The sequence below is a fragment of the Pogoniulus pusillus genome, chromosome 9 (assembly GCF_015220805.1).
Source record: "Pogoniulus pusillus isolate bPogPus1 chromosome 9, bPogPus1.pri, whole genome shotgun sequence".
Taxonomy (NCBI): domain Eukaryota; kingdom Metazoa; phylum Chordata; class Aves; order Piciformes; family Lybiidae; genus Pogoniulus; species Pogoniulus pusillus.
The window spans coordinates 26,808,941-26,831,744 of record NC_087272.1 but is presented as its reverse complement, the minus strand read 5'-3'; the positions used below and the strand labels follow the sequence as shown (position 1 = coordinate 26,831,744).

The following is a 22,804-nucleotide window of genomic DNA, read 5'->3' as shown; positions in this document are numbered from 1 at the left end:
ATACATTACAAACCAGACAGGATGTAAAACAAGAGCCTGAGAGGGTAAGTCTTCTTATCAAGATATTTCTGTTTTCATGAAACACAATCAGGTACAGTCAGTGCACAGCTGAAACACACACCACCAATTTAATCAGCACGATATGAAATGAGCAATAGGGTTGCTTTAAGAAACCAGAAGGACTCTGCATCCTGAAGCTTACTGATTGTCAGGCTGAGGGGACGCTGCAGCAGCAGATAAAGCTGAGGTATTTGTTGTAAACTTTCCAGCATTCAGGCTTTATTTGTCAGCGTTTGCTACTCCCCTCTGTGGGAGGAGAAGCCGAGGGACTGGCTGACGTCACCCCAAGAGTAGGGATAAAGTGCAGTGCCCGCAGCTGTGGGATGAGTAAAACTTCCTAAGAGGTGTATAAGGTCGGCTGCCCTGTCTGGCAGGTGCTCTACTGCCAGCACCCTTCCTCCTACAGCTCAGCGACTAACACAGACCTGAGGGGAAAAAAAGAGCAGTAACCAAGAGAAGTAATTCCACAATGCCACAAAACGTCGTTCTCCAAGGACCGGCACCCTGGGGATTCAGGCTTTCAGGAGGGATAGATTTTAATCAACCCTTAATCGTAACCAGGGTATGTAACATTTCCATTTCCCTTCTACCTATTGCATCTATCTATCAGTTGCTGGAGGTTTTTTGCCCTTCATTTTTCTGGATACAGATGAAGCTGTGAGTAGATTAGCAAGCAGCTGCTAATTCTAAGGACAGCTATCTGAATGCTAAGTTCATACTGGTTTTGTGGGATTGTTTTCTTGGCCTGGGAGACCTTAAATGCATTTGTATTTATGCCTCAAAAATGAAAATTCATGTGCCTTGCAGCAGGAAAACACTGGTATGATTTCCCCAGACATTTAGATGAAAAAATTAGTTTTGAGCCTACTAAAGACCACTTTTATCATTTTCATGTCTAGCCTGTGATCACTGGGGGAGAAGACTGCTTGGCAGCAGCTCATGTCTAGAAGTTTGTGCTTTGCGAGCTCCTTGCCAGTTTTACAAGATTATTCTGCCTCTCATTTAATTAAATCAAGTTCCAATTATTGGCAGAAAAGGCAACAGCACCTAATTTTACATATGTAAACGTTTAACATTCATGACTGGTAATTGAATTATTACAAAGTTATCTAGTCCTGAATATGAAAGAGGTATTTCTGCAGTGGTCTCTTCCATATTTAGAAACAATTTTCTTTACTCCCCTAAGAGAAAGCAAGAATCCCTGCTTTTTATTTTTTCATGGACTTTTGAGCTATTAATTGCAATTTATTTAAGAAACCAGTTACTTGATGGAGTATATAAAACACTGTCAGCTGTCCTGTATCTACAGACGTGGATCTATTCAGACCACAGGAAATGTATTTTGATGATGTATGTATTTAAAAAGTGTGTTCAGTGCACACCAGACTAGAATTCTCTTTGTATTTTTGCTGCTTTTCAGAACCTCAGAAACTCCAAGTGTGGGTTCCGTGAACTTCCACTGCCTTTTTTATTAATTCTTGTTGAAAGCCTTGCACTATGACTCAATATATACACTATGCCTGGTATTAAGTAAACATCAAGAGCCATGAAGAAGGGATACCACCAGTAATGCCTTGCAGCAAATAGGCTTCTAGAAATCAGGCTTTAGAACAGTCTGTAGGAAGTTTCAGGAACAACATTTCACATACCATATTGGCAAAAACTAACTTCATTTCATTACTTATTTCAAATGTATATAAGCATAAAATATTTTACTTATTTTAAACAGAGGTAAAACGAAATGTTGCTATTTGACTATATGTAGGACATAGCAAAGCCTTTGGAGAAACAAGAGACAAAAAATTGAAAGGAAAAAAAAATCTCTGTATTTGGGGCCTTCACTGCCTTTTATGGCCCTCCAAAAGAAAAATAGTTTCCATTATCTCTAATGAAAAATATTTAAGCAGTGTCTGGTTTATGTTTTCTTTGTGTTTAGATTAAGTGCAATGAAGTTTAAAACTGCAGTAACAAAGGATGTTACTATAAATGTAACTTTCTAAAGTTTCTGGCTTGCAATTGACTCATACCTACCAAACGTCTCACAAGACCTAAGCCTTTGGTTTCCAGCATATTATAGAAATGCTCAAAAATCGTATTTCAAGTAGAACTATGAAACAAAATACATATAGGGAAAAAATTGCATGTTTACATTTACTTCACAGAAATTCAAGAATATTAATGGTAGATCTGTTTAAAATTTGTGGGTTTGTTGCCACGGCACATGTTTAAGAGTCCCTAAGTGAATACCCCTTAAGAATTAGTGATTATCTCACAAGATTCACATGCCTTGCTTTTGGGGGCCTAGATGTTCCTGTCATAAAAGCTATCAACACCTGATTTACTGTCCTGACCACAAAAATATGGAGAAAAAACAACAAACATACATTAAAACAACTTTTGAATAAACCCAATGAAGTAGTATTAAACTTGGTTGACTATAGTCCTTTTTCAGCAAGAGGAAGTTTTTACCCGGACTTGTCAAGAGAGACAGACAACAGAGGAGATCATCATCCACCTGTCTAAAGAACAGATGTCACTTTAAACTCCTCTGCAGTTTGTTTTGACTGTTTCAAACAAATGCAAAAATCACAGGTCATGGTTACTGAGAGACTAGGAAAAACAGGAGAGGACTAAAAATAGACATATTCAGATTATGTTAGGGTCAGAAACAAGAAGTTAACTAGAAATAATATGAACATTTGTTGCAATCCTTGGAACTTTACTTAGACACAAAACAATTTCCATCACTGAAGCATGTGAGTTTATTCTGACCAGAAGATAACATGTTGGGTTAAGCTTTTAGAGGAATGCAGTCCTACAATTTAAGTTATATTGAATAAAGCATCACAGAAACAACTAAAATTTTTAGAGGTTGAAAGGAATGGTGAAATACCAACTCTGGATTAAAGTTCTATTTTAATATAAACTTGTACATTAACTCAGTATTATATTTAGCCACACAGTCTCAAGTTGTGCCAGGGTAGGTATAGGCTGGATGTTAGGAAGAAGTTCTTCACAGAGAGAGTGATTTCCCATTGGAATGGGCTGCCCGGGGAGGTGGTGGAGGCACCGTCCCTGGGGGTCTTCAAGAAAAGACTGGATGGGTCACTTAGTGCCATGGTCTAGTTGATTGGATAGGGCTGGGTGATAGGTTGGACTGGCTGATCTTGGAGGTCTCTTCCAACCTGGTTGATTCTATGATTCATAACTCTCTTCAGAAAACACAGAGCCTGAAATATTTATGAAGGTAGCTTCAGTAGTCTAGATGCAGAGAGGTTTTCTGCAAACTTTCATAGAAGACATTGCTCCTCATGTGGTTAAACAGCTATCTAGTCTCTAACAAAATATGAATGCTCAACATATGTCCTGCATTTACCCAAATCTGAGATATCTAGGATGCAGAATTCGCACAGTCATGTCCTGAAAAGCAAGGCAAAACCTGTCCCAAAATACCAGTACCATCTACCTCGGGAAGCCAGGCTGAGCAAGCAACAAAGACTACAGTCATAATACAATTCTCAGTGTTCACAATACAAAGTCAAATAGGTTCCTTAAGAATTATTATAACTTAAACTATCGAGGAGCCCAGAATATCAGTATTATACCCACAATATGGTGTAACACACAACCTGTTTCTTTGCTACAAAATGTAGGGTGCAGTACTTTTGACTGCCTCAATTCCTATAAGCTACAGTCAAGATATCCCACTCTGGAATATTGAGATAAAAGAAGAGCTGGTATCTGGTCATATTCCTCCAAACTCATCCAAGCAGCAAACCTTCATCTCTTTTCATCAAACACAGAAAGAGCAGATGAAGAAAAAGTTTATGTATGACAAGTAGTGATGCACTCCAAAAGGCCTAGGCAAATAGAGCACAGCACCCCCATCAAGGTTAAAGCCTAGCAGAGACATCCCAGAAGCCTGCAAATAATCATTTCAGCTAAGGAACAGACATACAGACTGCTAATGCCTTCCCTCCTTGTTCCCACCAACTGATGGTAACTCCATTTGATCACACAGTGGTACCACTACATCTGGTGACAGTACGCTAAGAAAATCTAAGCCAATTGTGCATTATTATCAGCAACACAAAGGGAGTTAGATCCTACTAGCAGCACAGCTACAAGCAAACATACCATGCTAGACAGATACACTACTTTATAAGGCAGGATCATCTCAGTGCTTTGCTGCAGTATGCCACAGATGCAGCAGATGACTTGCTGTGGCATGTAAACCACATAATCCACCAAGTAACCTATATAAGGGTTATTCAAGCAAGCTCACTCTTGAGAAGGAACCAAGAATGGCTGGGTTTGCCCATTTTGGGTATTTCTGCAGCAATGGTCACACTCAAACACTAGGAATTCTGCTGCAGTTTGTTATTCCACACATCCACAGTATGCTAAAAGACATCAGGAGCATGATTGTAGATCTACCTCTGTCTTATCACAATAATGTAGGTGGTCTCAGTGTAGTTCGTGTACATTTGTAGCTGTTAAAGTTGAAGAAACAGGCAAATATTGGAGACTACTGACTTAGAATTTATGAGCCATTTCCTCATGTCATACTCAAACCATAACACTTTGTTAAACACACAATACATGAGTCTTTTTTTTTTTTTTAAGGATGAGAAGTTTAAAGCCTCCAGCTGATCACAGGTATCCATTTGGAAAGTTTGCCTGACTTGAAAATGGCACAAACATTGCAGTTTGCCACACAGAAATTAAAAACCACACCGAAGTTCACATGCTAGAGTATAGGAAAAAGCCCACAAACCAAACTCAAGTTCTTCGAGCACTCTGACTGACCTAACAGAGTTGGACAGCTAGAAAGAAGAGAGAATGCCTACTTGGCTAACTTTTTGCTATTACTCCTATACTAATAACAGCACAGCAGATATCAAAACCTAATATTCCTCACTGGCTTTTATGCTGACAGTACAGTCACCTTCAGAGGCAACAAGTTTGCCAGCTTTACCATACCTACGATTCAGAACATATTGGAGGGAAACATCCCTTAGCATGTTTTCCAGTCTTCCATAACACCCAATTATCTTTAATAATTAAGATAGTACTTGTCTCAGCTATAGAACCCACAGCAAAAAAATTCAATACTGTCAAGCTGTTCAAACAGTGTGAGAAGTCACTTGTTTGCAAATAAAGGCCTGTGATTCTAGAACACTCAGTGGTATGTAAGGTAATGGCCTCTCTACAAGAGGTATTTTAAAATAGAATAATACTACATTTCAATTATTTTAACCAGGATGAAGAAGATTATCCAGGAGACTTAAAAAAAAAAAAGGAAAATAAAAAAGCAAGCATAGAAAGATAAGCTTAGGGCTGTTGCTACGAATGTGATTGATGGTACATTTCTGAGAGGTGTGAACTGCACCACCGAGATTCCCTTGAAGGATTAGGGTCACTGTTAACCGAATGCAAGGAGACTTAAAGCTAAGCACATCAAGGAGTTAAGAATCTGATTTGGAAATGAATAGAGAAAGGTATCATTTGAGCATTATTAGCATGCTTCTGATTACTTGGCAATACAACATGAAAGACCAAGACTAACAGCAAACACACTGCTGTATTTGTAAGATGACAAATGACTTTCTACGTTATCCAGTCAATGGCACATCATGCACATGAACACTAAGCAGCATAATTTCTTACCAGTTCTGTTCTTCTGCTATTGCCTGGAGCTGTCAGGCCAAAAACTAACTGCTCTTTTGAAGCCAGTTACACAATGACAGTTGAGACAGAAGATTCAAAGACAAGTATCAGTAACTGCAGAAGTCAGAGTGGAAGCTATTTGATGCAGAAGTGTGAAGATAATTTTCATCTAATTTGAAGCTATGATGAATTTCTGTATGGTGATCTGACAGTAGAACTACAAAGGGTCTGGCAGGGTCAAGAGCTCTTTTCCTTGGCAAGCAATCATATAGCTGCTTATAGATCCACTTCCTCTCTCTCCAAACCACCAGGAAACAGGGAAACACAGGGAAGTTTCTTTTCTCTATCAATTTTCAGGTGTACACTGTGCTTAAGCAGATTATTTTTTTCCAGATTACACCTGGAAGCAAAGCTTCAGCTGCCAACCTATGCCCTGGTGATGTTATTGTAGCTATCGACGGTCTAAGCACAGAGAACATGACACACAATGAAGCCCAGGAGAGAATTAAAGCAGCTGCACATCAGCTTTGTTTGAAAATAGAGAGGTATGTGTACCAAGAATCATACATGGTTTGGCTTGGAAGGAACCTGCAAAGGTCATCTGGTCCAACTCCCCTGCAGTAAGCAGGGATGTTCTCCACTGAAGTCAGTCGCTCAAAGCCTTGTTGAGTCTCTCCGGAGATGAGGCCTCACCTACCCCCCGGGCAAGCTCTCAGTGTTCCACCACCTTCATGCCAAACACCTTGTTTCTGACATTCAGTCTAAATCTACTCTTGTCTAATTTAAAACCATTGGCCCTTGTTCTATCACTACAGACCTTTGTAAGCAGTCTTTCTCCAGCCTTCTTGTAGGCCCCCTTCAGGTCCTGCAAGGCCGCTACTAGGTGCCTCTGGAGCCTTCTCCAGGCCGAACAGCCCCAGCACCCTCCGCCCGGCCTCACAGGCCCTCATCTGGACTCGCTCACGTCTGCGTACTTCTGAAAGCAAGTACGACCCAGCCAACCGATTCCACAGCACAGCCATGACGTAGTGTAACTCTTTTCAGTCCTTTCCAGAATTTCACAAAGCCTTTAACGCCATGAGCACACAGACCCACCTCACCAGCTCCTGTCGGGCCGGGCTCCCGAGAGCACACCTCCAGAAACACAACAGGAGCTTCCCTCAGGCTTCTTACCGCATTGACTGAGCTGCGACCTGTACCTGCTGCCTCTCCCAAATTCACAAGTCCTACATCTGCTGCCAATAAGCAGATAGTTTTGGGGAAATAATGAAAACCTCAGCTAGCTGTCACTTGTTCCAACGCTCCCTCAACGACAAAGGCACCGCCTCTTGCGCCCTGCCGCAAGCAGACAAACCAGCTAGAATATCCTCCCAGTTAAGAAAAGCTACACCACATCACCCTGTCATGCAAGGTTACAAAGGAAGGGGTTTAAAGCCAACTGTTCTGGTCACAAGCTGTTAAACCAAACCCAGGATTCTCAAAGCAATTTTAATAACAAAACGAAACCAAAAGCCCCTCTCTCACCTAAACTGCAGTCCAGAAACCCTTTGGTTCGATTGTCTCAACTAAAGCCAGCAAAAGAAACAACCTCTACTTTTGCATCTCCTCACCAAGTTTGCTCTGCCTCTAAGCAGAACTACCTAGCACATTCTTTCAGCTGTCTCCAAGAACCAGGTAGCTGTGGCTGCCCTCAGGGAGGCACAGCACTTTAGCCTGGAGAAGAGGAGGCTCAGGGGTGACCTTATTGCTGTCTACAACTACCTGAGGGGTGGTTGTGGCCAGGAGGAGGTTGCTTTCTTCTCTCAGGCGGCCAGCGCCAGAACGAGAGGACACAGCCTCAGGCTGCGCCAGGGGAAATTTAGGCTTGAGGTGAGGAGAAAGTTCTTCACTGAGAGAGTCATTGGGCACTGGAATGGGCTGCCCGGGGAGGTGGTGGAGTCACCGTCCCTGGGGCACTTCAAGGCAAGGTTGGACGTGGCACTTGGTGCCATGGTCTAGCCTTGAGCTCTGTGGTAAAGGGTTGGACTTGATGATCTGTGAGGTCTCTTCCAACCCTGATGATACTGCGATACTGGAGCTGGTGTAGGGTTATTTTAACGGAGCATTGTCTAGACTGCACACACCTAAAGCCTGTGCCACAGTTAAGAGTTCCTAGTTAACTCTGCGTTCTGACACAGACTGATAAATGCCATTTAGCAACGCTCACAGAGCACAAGTGCAGTTATTCCTATGAAATACAAAATATTTGTACTTCTGTAACAGTACCAGATCAAATTTTAACATTAATATTACATCATTTTAAAGTTAGATGTATATTGTTTACACCTAGTACACTTTATATTTGTTGGAAGTCTTTTTCTGTTAAAGCATATTAAAAAGCACATAAACTGCATTGTACTTTACAAGGACATATACAGTTCTATAGGAATTTGTTTTAAGTTCTGCCTGTCTTTCTTTCTAGGGCAGGGACTAAATTATGGTCCCCACAAGTTTCAGAAGATGGCAAAGCTCATCCCTTCAAGATAAATTTAGAAGCTGAACCACAGGTATGAATTGTTAAAAGTTACCTAACCATTTTCATCCACCTTTCTGTACTCTAAGGACACTTGTTGTCATTAAAATTCTCTGAACAGGATTTCACTCATTGTCTGCCAGTTTAAGCCAATATGTACCATCGCTGTTATGGTATTTATGAACATCATTTTATCTGACTGGATGGTTTTGATTTTCAGCCATAACCAAAACATTAACAATTTACAACATACTCTCTTTTTTGATTCTTCAGAGCTGTACATATCACCAGATTTTTGTTATTATGTAAAAAAAATAATATATATCCTCTTATTCTGATACAGTTTAAGCTACTTTAACTCTTTTAAGAGATTCTTCATTGTATAAGCTCTTCAACAAGGAATAAACTTCAAGTACCAAAGCAATGCACTCCACATTAAAAAAGTAATTTTGATCTAGCAGTCAGTTAAAAAAAAAAAAAAAGAGAGATATCCATAATGTCTCTGTATTTCCATACATTTTTACTCTACAAACCAGAACCAAAGACAAATTTGTACAAAACCCATCATTTGGCACTTTTGACCAGCAGTCTTTATCCTCATATACTACCAAAGCAAAATCTAACCATTTGGAATCCTCCTCTCAAATATTCCTGATTAGGAATTTCAACAATCTCCAGTTCTCATTTAGTTTTTGAACTAAAGGAGGACTTTTCACAGCTTTAATGAGACCAAATAAACACAAGAGCTGGACTATTTTTGCTGCTGTATGTTCTGTCACTGACATTTTATATTAATAGACTAGTTGAAGTGAAAATGAAAATTAAGCCTAACTAACTGCAAGTACTTGTTTCACAACTGTTGTACCACAATATCATTATAAAACCATTGCAAACATGGTGTCATGGTGCCACATGTCTCCTGTACTGTTCATCTGTCAACAAGATATCCTTTTCTTTTTAAAGATGAAACGAAAATGGTCACAGTTGTTTTTGTTTGCTTTGTACCATACATGGATTAAAATAAATTTTATTAAAAGATATTAATGTCAAAGTATTTAAGTACACATTATCTTAAACACTAGTAGATTACTTCCATTTACTAATACATTTTGTTAACGGCAACCCAGTTGTATCAGAGGGTAACAAGGAACTGTGAGTAAAGTCTTTGTGTTCATTCATTGGATTTCTGCTTTCAGTAGCCTCTTACCATGCAATGCTACTAAATATTTTTCATTTAATAAAACTGCTTTTTTACTGTTTGCATTTGCTGGTTGCACATTCTACAAATCCATGGCTTTTCTTTAGGTCTGTTCCTATATGTATTTCTGAAACTGCCATTTTAAATGAAAACAAAGAGTGCATTCACATTCAGGTTTTCACATTTTTTAATAAATTATTCACCAAAACTTTGGACAGAGGATTACTACTGTCAGAAAAGGGAAATGATGCTCTGAGGAATGATTAAAAATCTACAGATGTCTGTGATGGTTTAGGTGTTATCTGCCCTGCCCCACCCCCGCACTTAAGAAAAATCACCCAGACTAGGCTCAGTCGATCTGGAAATTGAATGAAGCTTTATATTTACAGCTTGGCACAATATACCAGTAGATATTTACAATATATACAGAAATACACAAGTGAAAAAGGTAATATAGACACAACAGCCCTCCCAGAAACCAAAGTCCCCAGGAGGGGTTCCCAACTACCCTTCCACCTTCTCCCCACCTCTCTACCTTACCCCAGACTTTGCCTTATGTTCAGCGTGAGTTTGGAGGGTCAGCCAGGGGGGTTGGGAAGCAGATGGATCAGTCACACAGATAGCAGGTTAGGTTAGAGAGAGAAGTTGATGCAGCCCCAGAGACAGACTCTGTTATCTATGTTCTTGTTCTTATACATCTCAGAAAACCTGTGAGTGAAGTAGACATCACCATTGTTTTTTTTTCACAGCCTATGATCTAATTCTTCTCATCAGAATATCCCAGCTAGGCTCAAACTAGCACGATGTCAAAAATGTGTTCATTCCTATCTAATCTGCTCTTACTATCTTTACTTATTCTGTGGATTTGAATAGTCAAATATCAATTTTGGATTTTAGTGATAAGTTGTTGGGTTTTTTTAACTGGAATTTTTTCTAGCATTCCTATAGGCTAAGGTAATCTTAAAAAACCCTACCTCTGCAAAACAAGGTGTGCTAGTTTGAAGCTAGCTAGAATGTTTTGGTGAGAAGAATTAGATCGCAGGCTATGAAAGAGAAACAGTGGTGATGTCTACTTCAGTCATAGGCTTGCTGAGATGTATAAGAACAAGAATCCAAACATAGATCAGGTACTTCTGCTTGGGAGCTCTGACCTGCATTTCCCTCTCTAGCCTCTCTGCCATCTCTCTGATTAATCCACTTTGCTTCCTAACCCCCTGGCCGAAACTCCATTCTTCCTTGGGACGGGGGTAAGGTTGAGAGGGGTGGGAGAAGGAGGAAGGGTGGTTGGGAGCCCCTCCTGGGGACGCAGGTTTCTGGGAGGAGTGTTGTGTTTCTGTATTATCTTTTACCTTGCATGTTTCTGTATATATCACAGTATCACCAAGGTTGGAAGAGACCTCACAGATCATATAACTGTATATATTGTAAATATCTGTTTGTATCTTGTGCTAAGCAGTAAATAATAAGCATCATTCAAAATTCCAGAGCCAGCTGAGTCTAGTCTGGGTGATTTCCAAAGCATGAGGGGCAGGTAACACCCAAACCACTACACAAGGAGACTGTTTTTACACCTTGCAGGGCACATAAAAATTTTAAAGGTGAAGATGGTGAGCGTGTTGACATTAAAAATAGGCCCTAGCACCTAAGATACAAGTGTCAGCAATTTGAAATAAATCTCATTTGGCAGTGTAAGAACTCTGGCTGTCTCTTTAGGTCATATGACACAGTGAGACAGCAATGTAAATACAGAAATGGTCTGTGTTATTGTAGATGTGTTCCTAGAACAGAAATCACACTCAAAGTCAAATGAGAAGCAATAAAGATTTCTGTGGATATTTAAATACTAGTGACCTGTGCCATCTAAACTTCACAAGGTCATAGAATCACCCAGGTTGGAAGAGACCTCCAAGATCATCCAGTGCAACCTAGCACCCTAGCAGCCCTATCCAATCAACTAGACCATGACACTAAGTGCTTCTTCCAGGCTTTTCTTGAACACCTCCAGGGATGGCGACTCCACCACCTCCCTGGACAGCCCATTCCAATGGCAAATCACTCTCTCTGTAAAGAACTTCCAGTCTCTAAAGAAGAGACCAACTCATAAATGAGAACAAGGGCTACTGGGAACATGTGCTTTTTATTCCATATGAATGGACATTCAAGTGCTTTTTATTTCATATGGATCAGAGTTCAAATGTTCTTATAGCACAGGTCTCCTAAGCGTGCTGTAGGACATCACAACAAGGTGATGGACTGCAGCAACAAACATTCTTCAAGCACTACAACAGAAGGAAAAAAACCAAAGCCTTAGCAACTGACATTTTTTTCCAAAGCCTGTACCTCTGTGGGTTCAGGATGGACCTGGGCTGGCAAGGATTCAAAGGAGACTGTACTAAACATGCACAGTAAAGATACATCAAATTCTAGCACAGTCAAAAACCTTTATTATTTCTGGTCCATCAACTCCAGCAGAACATTTCAAGTTTTCAGAAAAGTCATCAGAGATTCAGTTTCCAGACCTTATCCCTGTGAGTTTCACAACTGAAGGGAATTACCTGGGCCAACAATAGACAGAAACACATGCCAGAAGTTAAAAAAAAACCAAAACCACACAATCCAGTTTACTAATTTCTAGGTTTTACTTATTTGTGATGATTTCATATTATCTTTAAGTTGTACAGCATCACAATATTTGATGCATGAGTATGTTTTGAAGTATGGAATAAGTTCAGAAGCTTGTCCTTGATCTGATGTACATTCAAAACTATTTAAAAGAATCTCTAAAAAATATGTTTTCTAGGCCAGACATTTACAACAAAATCCTCATGCTTTTGCAGTTCCCTCCATCAGCATGTGACAATAATGCAGATTAGCAAAACAAATAATCTAACTATACCTGAAAGGTTACAAACCAAATCATAAACAGTGCAAAACGTAGAGGACAATACAAGTTACTACAAAATTTATCCCTCCCATTCCTTCTTAAAGTTGCACACTATTTACAAATATGGAATGTCTTCTGTTTGCCCTGGGACAGACACAGTCTCTGAATGTGTGTGCATTAAGTAGTATATAGAAAATTCATGGAATAATATAGTATGCTTGCACCAGCTAAACAATAACCAAGTTGCAAAAGTAAAAAATGCAGAGATTAACAATACTGATGTCAGTTTTACTCATTACTGGCTTTGGTGTGCATTGTAGCTTTGTGTATTTTGTCTGCCTATCATGTACAGGAATTCAAGCCTATTGGTACAGCTCACAACAGAAGGGCCCAGCCTTTTGTTGCAGCAGCAAATATTGATGACAAAAGACAGGTAGTGAGCTCCTCCTATAATTCTCCAATTGGGCTGTATTCATCTGGCAATATTCAAGATGCACTCCATGGACAACTGAGGGGTCTCATTCCCAATTCACCACAAAAGTGAGTATTGGTGTTTCCTTACAGTAGACATCTTTTGTGGCATATCTCTATCTGTTCTGTTTTCAATTAAAAAGTCCAGCTCTTGCTGTTTGTTTTTTTTTTCTGACAATCACCCAAAAAATGGTGACAAATGAAACCAATATTTTCCAGCACAGAAAAATTATCCACTCAGCTCTGTAGTAGCAACACTGCAGACAGCTAAAATATGTCCTCTGTGTTATGCTGTATCACTGCCTACTGTCCCTCTCTCTTAGAACTATACTTGGTCTGAATGTTTCTGAAGGCTAAGGCGATTGTACTTTGAATACCAGGAACCTACAAACTAAATATGGTTGCTTCGTGGATACAATTTTGAAACTTTGTTAGCCACTTTTAACTAGGAATAAACATTTGTAGGCCAAAGAAAGTTATTGTAACTCTCCTTTCTTTACAGGATATGAACTACTTTGAACACAAGCATAACATTCGGCCCAAACCTTTCATAGTCTCAGGCCGAAGCAGGTTATAAACTCTGAGTGCTGTGCTGGATTTCTGTGCATGGTGTTTTTTGATGGATGCTCCCCATTCACATTAATAAAGCATAATGATGCATTTGAGATTTACTTACAGTAGTATGTAGCCTAACCCTGTCATTTTAAATAGATAGATAGATACATGCAGTAAAAAGAAATGACTGACTTGCAGAGATCAGCCCTGATTTCAAGTTTCTATTTCCAACAGAAAGCAGATCCACAGTCCTACCTCAGTTACACTGATAAAAGCCTGAAGTAATTGTATTCATGATCCAATTCAGTTTGCAGTGTAGCGTCAGATATTTTATACTTATAAATCTATGGCACTATGAAATTTGTTAGCTTGCTAATAGCACATGGGCCATTCAGAGAATTCAAGTTTGCTTCTCAGCAGATCCCTAGGTAACCTAATGCAGAAATAAAACAAAACTATCTGGTGTCACAGATATGATGAAGGACTGTTTAGAAGGGCATGTCTCTAGAGACAGGATGAGGGGCAATGATTTAAATTGAGTCATCATATATTTAGGTTGGACACAAGGAGGAAGTTCTTTAAGAGTGATAAAACACTGAAACAGGTTAACCAGGGAGGTGGTTGAGGCCCCATCCCTGAAGGTGTTTAAGGCCAGGCTGGATGAGGTTCTGGCCAGCCTGATCTAAGGTAGGGTGTCCCTACCCATGGCAGGGGTGTTGGAATTAGATAATCCTTGTGGTCCCTTCCAACCCTGACTGATTCTATGACCTTTGAAGGTCCCGTTCAACCCAATGCAATCTGTGAGTCTGTAAAATGCAGAAAAGCTTATTTACATCTATCATTTCAGTGTAATAGTCCTCTAATGTAACTGTGAATTAAATGCCTCAGCTACCATTAGTTACATTACCAAACACAGAGGAGTTAAAACAAGGCAAATTCGGTGGCTAAAAATGCAAGGAAGCTCAGAAGTGCCTGAGCAATATAATACATTGTGAACACAGCCTTTATCCTTTCCAGTAGTAGCAGTTTTCACCAGTGGACTTAGTGCCCTGCTTTACATTCTTCAAGTTTAAAATGCCTGCACTTCAATTATATATTAATATAAGGCTGACAAACTAGACCAGAAAAACAGGATGACAATTGATTGCTGAGTTCAAGGAGAATCACATACGGGTTATCACTTTTGAGATGCGTCTCATGTTTTTCAGACAGTGATAAGGAGGAGAAGGTAGAAGATGAATAGAACCCCATCCTTCTGTGAATAAGACCAGTACTGAACACCTCTGCAGCACAGTGCCCATCTCTCCTTGCAGCCTGGTGCTGATGCAGAATAAATAACAAAACAGTCCTTAGCAAGTATGCATGGCCTCTAACATTAGGCAGCACCTGCATACTGTACCTAAACTGACTTTTGGACCACTAAAATATCATTTATAGGTATCTAATTGCATTTATGGAGACTGAGTGTATCAAGATCTTAATTTCCTAATGCAGAAACCTCAATTACAGCCTTTTCTGTGAAAAAACATTGAAGTGGTCATTTTCTAGCATGTCAGATGGGCAAAAAAACTGCAAGAATTAACCTGAGTGAAGCAATAGGTTTCAGAACTTCAGTTGGGCAAGGTCAATCAGATGTTGTAGCACTAGAGAGATCCATATTTACAAACTGCAGAATCCCTGACACAGGGTATTAAATCTACAAAACCTTGGTTGTCACACTGCTTTTCTGTTACTTTTTCATCAGTTTAGCTTGATAAATATTCTCTCCTATATACAGCAAAAACCTATTGCCCCCTTGACTATAAATATCCCTTTAGGATAAACAGTTAAGTCTAAATAGGACTCTTAACTCTGGGTTTGAGCTAACAGACTGGACATCAGCCACAATTTTGGACTTTACTCTGGCAAAATGTACTGGAAATTGTATTTAATATATAATTTTACTTCATTTATACTTATTTGTTATGTTTTAACCTTACTTTGGGTGCTTATATCAACAACTGTGATTTTTGTAACCTTTTCCTCTTGCTTTCCATTTACTAACACTATCAGCATTGACAAAACTTACTCAAATGCAGGACATAAAGGTGGTCTTATTTTGAAGGAAAAAAACTGTAAATACATGCTGCTTTTCTGTGAATTATTTGGCTGGCTCATGCTAGGAAATGATGCATAACTGTACTTTTGCTTTAAGACTTGCTACAATTTCTGGAATTATCTTTCTTTTCATATGTAGTATGTATTGCCCTTTACATTTTTGAGAAAGTGGTCCTACACAAATTCCCCTCTGAATCAAAAAGTGTTCTACACCCAACAGGAGCTACCAGGCACAGCACTGTACTACAAAACTGGGAAATTCTTCCAGGTTTACACAGAATCATTAACTTGGAAAGAACTAACCACAATCCCAACATGCAGGTTGGAGGTAAGAGATAGAACATTTATCATCTCATAGCTCCAAATAGCACGTAAATGGTAAGCAATGACTGTGGAAAGCCTGGGTTATGTGTTGTTGCACAGCAACAGCAAAGACATAACAAAGAAGTCTCTCAGGTCCTGTGGGGAAATGACTGAAGTGCTCAAGAATAGTGAGTGAAAAATACTTCGGGGCTAACATTCACATTATTTTACTAATCCTTTCCTAGAGATGTGAAATTGGTGTACAGTAACTCTCGGTAACATCAAGCAACATTAATACTCCTAAAAAAGGGTACACCTTTGTAATCACTTATAATTTACATGTAAAATCTGCCTTGATAGCAATAAAATTAACTCTATGAAGAGATATCCATTGTTCTTGTGAAGGACCACTTTACACACTTTACATTCTACTGGAAGCACTGTAATTTAGAAAAGCAAAAGTAAGCCTGACTGGTTTAGTATTGTTTCTTCTTTCAAGTGTTCAATAAACAAACTAATTTTAAAATATTAATAAGTATATTATTGTAGAATCTAAGGAAAACTGGCAAATGTCATATTCCTTATTTTACACTACTTTATAGTAGCCTCCTCAACTGTGGACTGTGAAGTACAAGACTAGAACAATGTGTCTAGGATTACAGTACTGCAGGTATTTATTCTGCCACTGACACACACCATCTTTGTGTAGATGTTTTACAGATGTTAAGAATTACTCACCTAAACCACAGAATTTTAGGAGGCTTAATTAATGCTTTATCAAATCGAGCATTAAAAATATAAAGAAATACTATGTTCCAAATTACTCAAAGAATTTTTACTACCTTTGAAGAAAATTCATGCCAGAATTTTAAGAACTGCTTTGCGACTTGCACTGATACTTTCTGAAGGGAAGTGTTTTTCAGTGAGTACACATACTTTTGCTTTTCTCCACTTTACTTCTGCCTTTCTGTATCTCTTCTATTTATGCTTTCCAGCTCTGTTAACATCACTTTATTCCTGTGCTTTTGTCTTTGTTCTCTATAACCCGACACGCACTGCACTCTCTTCTGTAACCTGGCCGTTAACACAGTGGATGCAGCACTCCTTCAGGGATTGACTGTGGCAGTGGACGCAGCACCCCCTCTTCAATTAGCACGGTTAGCTCTATCTGCCCCACCGAGCTGAAAGCAGTGTCTAAGATGGCCCCTAACATTCCCTTGGAAATGGAGCTTCCTGGTGTCAAGATTGTACATGCTCAGTTTAACACACCCATGCAGTTGTACTCAGATGACAATATCATGGAAACATTGCAAGGCCAAGTTTCTACAGCTCTGGGGGAAACACCCATAATAAGGTAATTAGAGCAGTATCTTCCATGCTTAGGAGTGCACACATTCGTTATATACCAAAAATCATGAGCATTAATGATGCCCCCCACTGTTTCTATGAAAATAGGTAAAAGGGTTAGAGAGAACCTAAGTCATTTGAAGCCATTAAAATATTCGTAATTTATTATTTTGATCCAAAGTATTAAAGGAATCTTTCAGAATCTGCAAATAATATTTCATAGGAAATAACTATATTTTAGCTAACAAATAAAATCTGATGTGACTACCTGGGCTGTTATCTGTCTGACCACTCCAAGATTCTGATTTCCTCCAAAATTCAGACCTATTTATTATTGCTATAGTTGTTTCATAGCTATTTAATCATGTATATGTATTCATAGCTAACAAATTATTAACTCAAATTTATTTCAACTTCTTGATGTTTATAATGTTGCAAACATTTAACCCCATTCAGGATAACTCATTCAGCATGAAAAGCTTTTGTCCAAAAAGAGCCATAACTGGCTTTGCAGGCCTATTAATTATAGAATAATAAAATTACTTCAGTTGGAATAGACCTTTAAGATCATTGAGTCCAGCTATTATCTAACTCTACCAAGTCTGATGCTAAATCATGTCCCTTAGCACATGTGTCTTTTGAACACCTCCAGTCCATCTCTGAGTTAAGAATTGTATCCATGGCAAGGCCTAAAGGCCATAGAGGAACTTATGTATCTGGATAACAACTATGATCATACAATACAAAACATGTAAAGCACAATTAATTTCTTTCCAGGAACAATTCATCCTTCACGTTCCTTTATCTCTCTTTATTTTCATATAATAGTAACTTATTTTTCTGTTTTACAACTTAAGTTGCTAATTCACAATATGTATGGTGTAAACTAAAGCTAGTTACTAATATTTTAAGTAAACAATCACTGGCACCATCTTCAGCACCTTGCAGAACCAGGAGAAGCCTCCTAGAGGAGGCTTGGGAGGACCTTACTGCTGTCTACAACTACCTGAAAGACTGCTGTAGCCAGGTGGGAGTTGGTCTCCTCTCCCAGGCAACCAGCAACAGAACAAGGGGACAGAGTCTTAAGCTGCACCAGGGAAGGTTTAGGCTAGATGTTAGGAAGAAGTTCTTCACAGAAGGAGTGATTGACCATTGGAATGGGTTGCCTAGGCAAGTGGTGGAGCTACTGTCCCTGGAAGTGTTTTTTAAAAAGAGACTGGTTGTGGCACTTGGTGCCATGATTTAGTTGGTTAGATAATGTTGGGTGATAGGTTGGATTTGATGGTCTCGAAAGTCTTTTCCAACCTGATTGATTCCGTGTTACCAACTCTATCTGTTAAAAACTAGAGTTCATTAAGTCTTTGCAGAGTGATGTAACTCTACTACATGACTATTGACCCTCAACTGCAAAAATTGATCCTCAATCACAAATTTCTTCCTGAAATCTTGGACTAAGGTCAGAGTAGTCATACTTCACAAATGCCTGTGGCACTCCCCATTCGAGAACTGACAGTACAGGTTCAAAATGTCTCTGGTTGTGAGATTGTTTTTCACTATCTATGCATGTAGAAATGTTATCTCACACCTTTGTGTCTGTCTTTTCTGCCTTCTCTTTGTAATTGTATTATGACTTGTTTGATGTTTAGAAACATTTAGCAAAGAGGAGAGAGTTGACAGTTTAACCATTGGTGAGAACTGTAAAAACTAACTCCTTCTATTTGTTAAAAGCTTGTGACAAAAGAAAGTGGAAGTTTCTTCACCATCTTGAAGATGGCTCAGGAAAAAAAAAAAATCTATCAATGAATGAAGATGCAAACAATTAACATAAGCAACAGGCCACAGCTCTTCCTGTACCCTCTGACAGCTTAGATGCTACACTGGGAAGTAAACCAAACCATACAAGCAAAATCCAGTCTAATTCCTTCAGGAATCTTGCTTATTTCTAGTGGAAATTCACCTAAGGTTTAACAGACAGTAAGACAGCTGTAACATGGAATTTAAACTGGAGAAATGTGATTTTAACATCATTCTTGAGATCAACTCATGAGAAAATTGAGCTTCTGGATCCCTTAACCAAAAAAGCACCCACTAATACAGCAGCTGATTACAGGAATACAACTGCTTTGAGGTTAAACACAGGTACTGGCCTATTTCCAAGTGCTGTTAGAGCCAGAATGGTGATGATGCAAAGTTTCATGAGTTTGCAGATTTCTCTAACAGTTACACATACTACTTTTTTTCAGCACATTTGGGATCAAGAGGAGATAATATAAAGCAATGCTACTCAGAATATAGAGTCTTTCAGTAGTTGCAGAAGCTCAGTTTCTTTGTTTTGTGAATCATTCCATGCCTTTTAGAAATGTTAAAGTTATGTTTGTTAAACTACTTTATCTCTCTTCTTCCTTGTGATACAGTGACCTATCTCCCAACTCAGTGTCTCAATCTGATGTGTACAAGATGCTGCATGCCAACCAGGAGGAACCCAGTCAACCTCGACAGTCTGGCTCCTTTAAGGTGCTCCAGAATTTAGTCTCCGAGGAAGGTGGTTAATAATGACATATTCTACCTGTACAAAGCATTTTAAAATGTCTATGGGAAGAGGGAATCTGAGGAGAGAACATAAGAGATCAGAGCTGTAACAATTTCTGAGAGGCCAAGTCATGCTGAATCTTACAGATAGCACACCAGCCTCCTAACATTTTTTCCGCTTGCTTTTAAAGCCAGTAGTCCTTGTGTGAATAAAACAAGGGAGTTAACCACATTTTTCAGAATCTCTTTTCAGATTTTAAGACCATTATTGTACAAAGCTGATGTTGATTAAATGATAAAAAGTTATATGAGAGAGAACTTCTAACCCTAACCAAACCCTAACCTATCTGTTAGATCACAGAGGACAATATAACTTGGTCATATTTCCTTCAAATGAAGATTTTTTTTAATATACCATTAATATAAGGTGCAAATTTGCTATATTTACAGTAAGTGTAAAGAATAAAAAAACCCTAAATTTCACTTATTTTTTATACCTCAATATTTAGAAGAGAAGGGATAAATACATCTGATCCTCTCTGTATAAATCACTGTGGGGTTTTCCTTCATCTTTTCTCACATTTTGCTCTAATTTTGTATTCATACCACATTACTAATCTTTCTGGATTTCTTGCATGATTAGTTATATAAATAAAAAACTTTCTAACAATAGGTCTTCACTATGGAATGTTGCTGTGTAAAGCCAAAACCTCCTCCCTCTTCTGCTATACCCAAGACCTAGTATGAGAAAATTAGATGGCATCTAGAAGGCAGAAAGAGCTATCAATATATATGAATCACTTTTGTACTTGCTTTTTGGTTATACCCACAGTATTTTTCCTGATTCTAAAGAGGTGGAAACTTTCCCACTAAACTTCTACATAGCAGCTTCATTGCTTATTGATATAAGGGAAAGCCTGTAAATACACCCAGAAGTGTATTTACAGGAGAAGTATTTAACTGTATGAGAGATGTTTTTGTATTAGTCTGTACATAACAGTTTTGTTTTGGTTCTCAGATGGACGTCCCGCGGGTACAAGGAGCGTGAAAGCACCTGTAACAAAGATGCCTACTGCCATGCCTGGCGTCCAGAAAGTGCCACTGTGTGACAAGTGTGGGAGTGGCATTCTGTAAGTTTTCTGTGAATTCTCAAAACCATCCTTCTCCCCAATCAGTGAGAGGATCCAGAAAGCTCTCAAAACTACCAGATCCCTGGAAATGTTCAACACCAAGCTGGATGAGGCCTTCAGCAACCTGATCTAGTGGGAGGTGTCCCTGCTCATGAGAATGGTTGAAGCTAAGGTCCTTTCCAACTCAAGCCAATCTAAGATTCTATGAGATCATTAACTTCAACAAAGAACACAGAGGATGAACAGCTCAGACAACAGTCACTAAGGAAAAGTGTTTTTAAAACAACTCTTGATAGGTTAGGCTGTACTTTCCCTGTTGTAACCAGACTAACACATTTCTTCAAACTCTACTTTTCCAGTTCACTACTGAACTATGAGATCAACTCTATGCATCTTACATCACTTATTAGTTTCCAGCCATAAATCATTATAGTAACTAGCAAAACTACCAGACAAACAGCCTGAAAGCCTTAAGATAAATACCTAGCACTTGCTTTGTGTCACGCTGTAGTTCCACCTTTCTTTAAAATCACATGAATTAATTCTTTTTCTCTTCTCATTGTTTCCATATAGCGGAACAGTGGTGAAGGCACGTGATAAATACCGGCACCCAGAATGTTTTGTGTGCTCTGACTGCGGTCTCAACCTGAAGCAAAAAGGATACTTCTTTGTGGAGGGCCAGCTGTACTGCGAAGCCCACGCACGAGCTCGCATGAGGCCACCAGAAGGCTATGAAGCAGTTACAGTTTACCCAAAGTGTTAGTCTTACAGTAACACACAAATATATGCATGCACACAAAAAGCCATTAACAGCTTAGGACTGCAGTACAAGTGTCAGGACTCCTGCTTGGTTCCATAATTGCAGCTTTTTAACCTTTTCTTGTGGGATCCTGAAGGAGGTGGAAGTCCCTATAAACCACCAGTAGTGTATTATACCAGTAAAATTCTGCTAAAAGTTGTCAGTATAACTCAATACAAACTAATATAAACCAAAACAGCTACACTGAAATAAAAAAGTCAAACACCTTAGGTATAATTAATACAGCATATAGATCAGTGCTGTAATGAAGACACTATTTTTAACATAAGCTAAATACCTATGCAAATATCAAAGTCAAAATGTCACAAGCTGGGTCCTAATGAACTGGGAAACTTGACAGATGATTATAAAAGCAGCTATTTAACATGGATAGTTCATAACAAGTTGTTCACATCTGCTTCCACCATCTATTATACAATTACCATTCATGTATGCCAAAAATAGATATGCTTACTTCACTCCAAATTTGGGGTTCTGTTGACTTCATTTTCTAATGCAGCAACTATGACAAGGAATAAATATTAAGTCACAATAAAATGGCTGGTTACTAAGAAAAGCAGAAGTTCTGCATTGTTTTCATGACTTGCAATGAAACCAGCTTTCACATCACTTAACAGAAAAATGTTCTGAGGCACATACACACTTTGGGTTTGTGTATTTGGCTGGATGGTTTTTTTTCTTTTTCTAGATTCACCACAGCTTGAGAATGAAAGCAAATTTTAAAACCTTTCCACAGGTTTTTTGCATCTCCATTTTCCCGATTCCATAATAGAGAAAATGGGGAAATATCATGGTAATATCTTCATTGCTGGTAAACTAAAACTGGGATAACTCCAAAAATAAATGTTAATTAAAGCAAGGAAAGGAGAGATCTTTTATAAAAAGCCTGGTCAAGTGCTACAGAAAAACAAAAACCCTGAAATAATAGTTTTTACATCAATTTCTGAAACTTTTCCAGGGCTACATTGCTTTCAAGTAGGTGTCAGATACCTATACACACCAGAGAACCCAAAACTCAGAATTTAAAATTCACACAATTCATAAATAAATTATTGAGGAATCTCGAACCCACTTCAAAGCAGAAAAATCTACCAATCTACAAGACTAGCAGAAATTAGCAACTCGGTGGCAAACCATCTCACATTTTTTCATTCTACAATATCATTCAACATACTTAATTCAATCTATTTCAGTATTTCCTTCTACTTGTTTTGATTCCATATTCTCC

The 22,804-nt window shown here is 38.8% G+C and overlaps 2 protein-coding genes across 5 annotated transcripts in view; one reads left to right on the top strand and one right to left on the bottom strand.

Annotated features, from left to right (window-relative positions):
- CFAP96 (cilia and flagella associated protein 96) overlaps window positions 1-22,804 on the bottom strand; it is a 101,582-nt gene that overhangs the window by 42,261 nt on the left and 36,517 nt on the right. The window lies entirely within an intron of this gene.
- PDLIM3 (PDZ and LIM domain 3) lies at window positions 365-22,132 on the top strand. 2 transcript variants are annotated; one of them, XM_064148981.1, is made up of 8 exons: window positions 365-622; window positions 6,124-6,275; window positions 8,192-8,276; window positions 12,677-12,864; window positions 16,841-17,104; window positions 19,512-19,639; window positions 20,645-20,756; window positions 21,330-22,132. In XM_064148981.1, exons 1-8 carry the CDS (start codon window positions 530-532, stop codon window positions 21,517-21,519), a joined length of 1,212 nt encoding a protein of 403 aa, XP_064005051.1. In that variant the 5' UTR covers window positions 365-529; the 3' UTR covers window positions 21,520-22,132. The 2 variants fall into 2 exon arrangements, with proteins under 2 accessions (XP_064005051.1, XP_064005052.1); XM_064148982.1 differs by lacking the exon at window positions 16,841-17,104 and having other exon boundaries at window positions 370-622.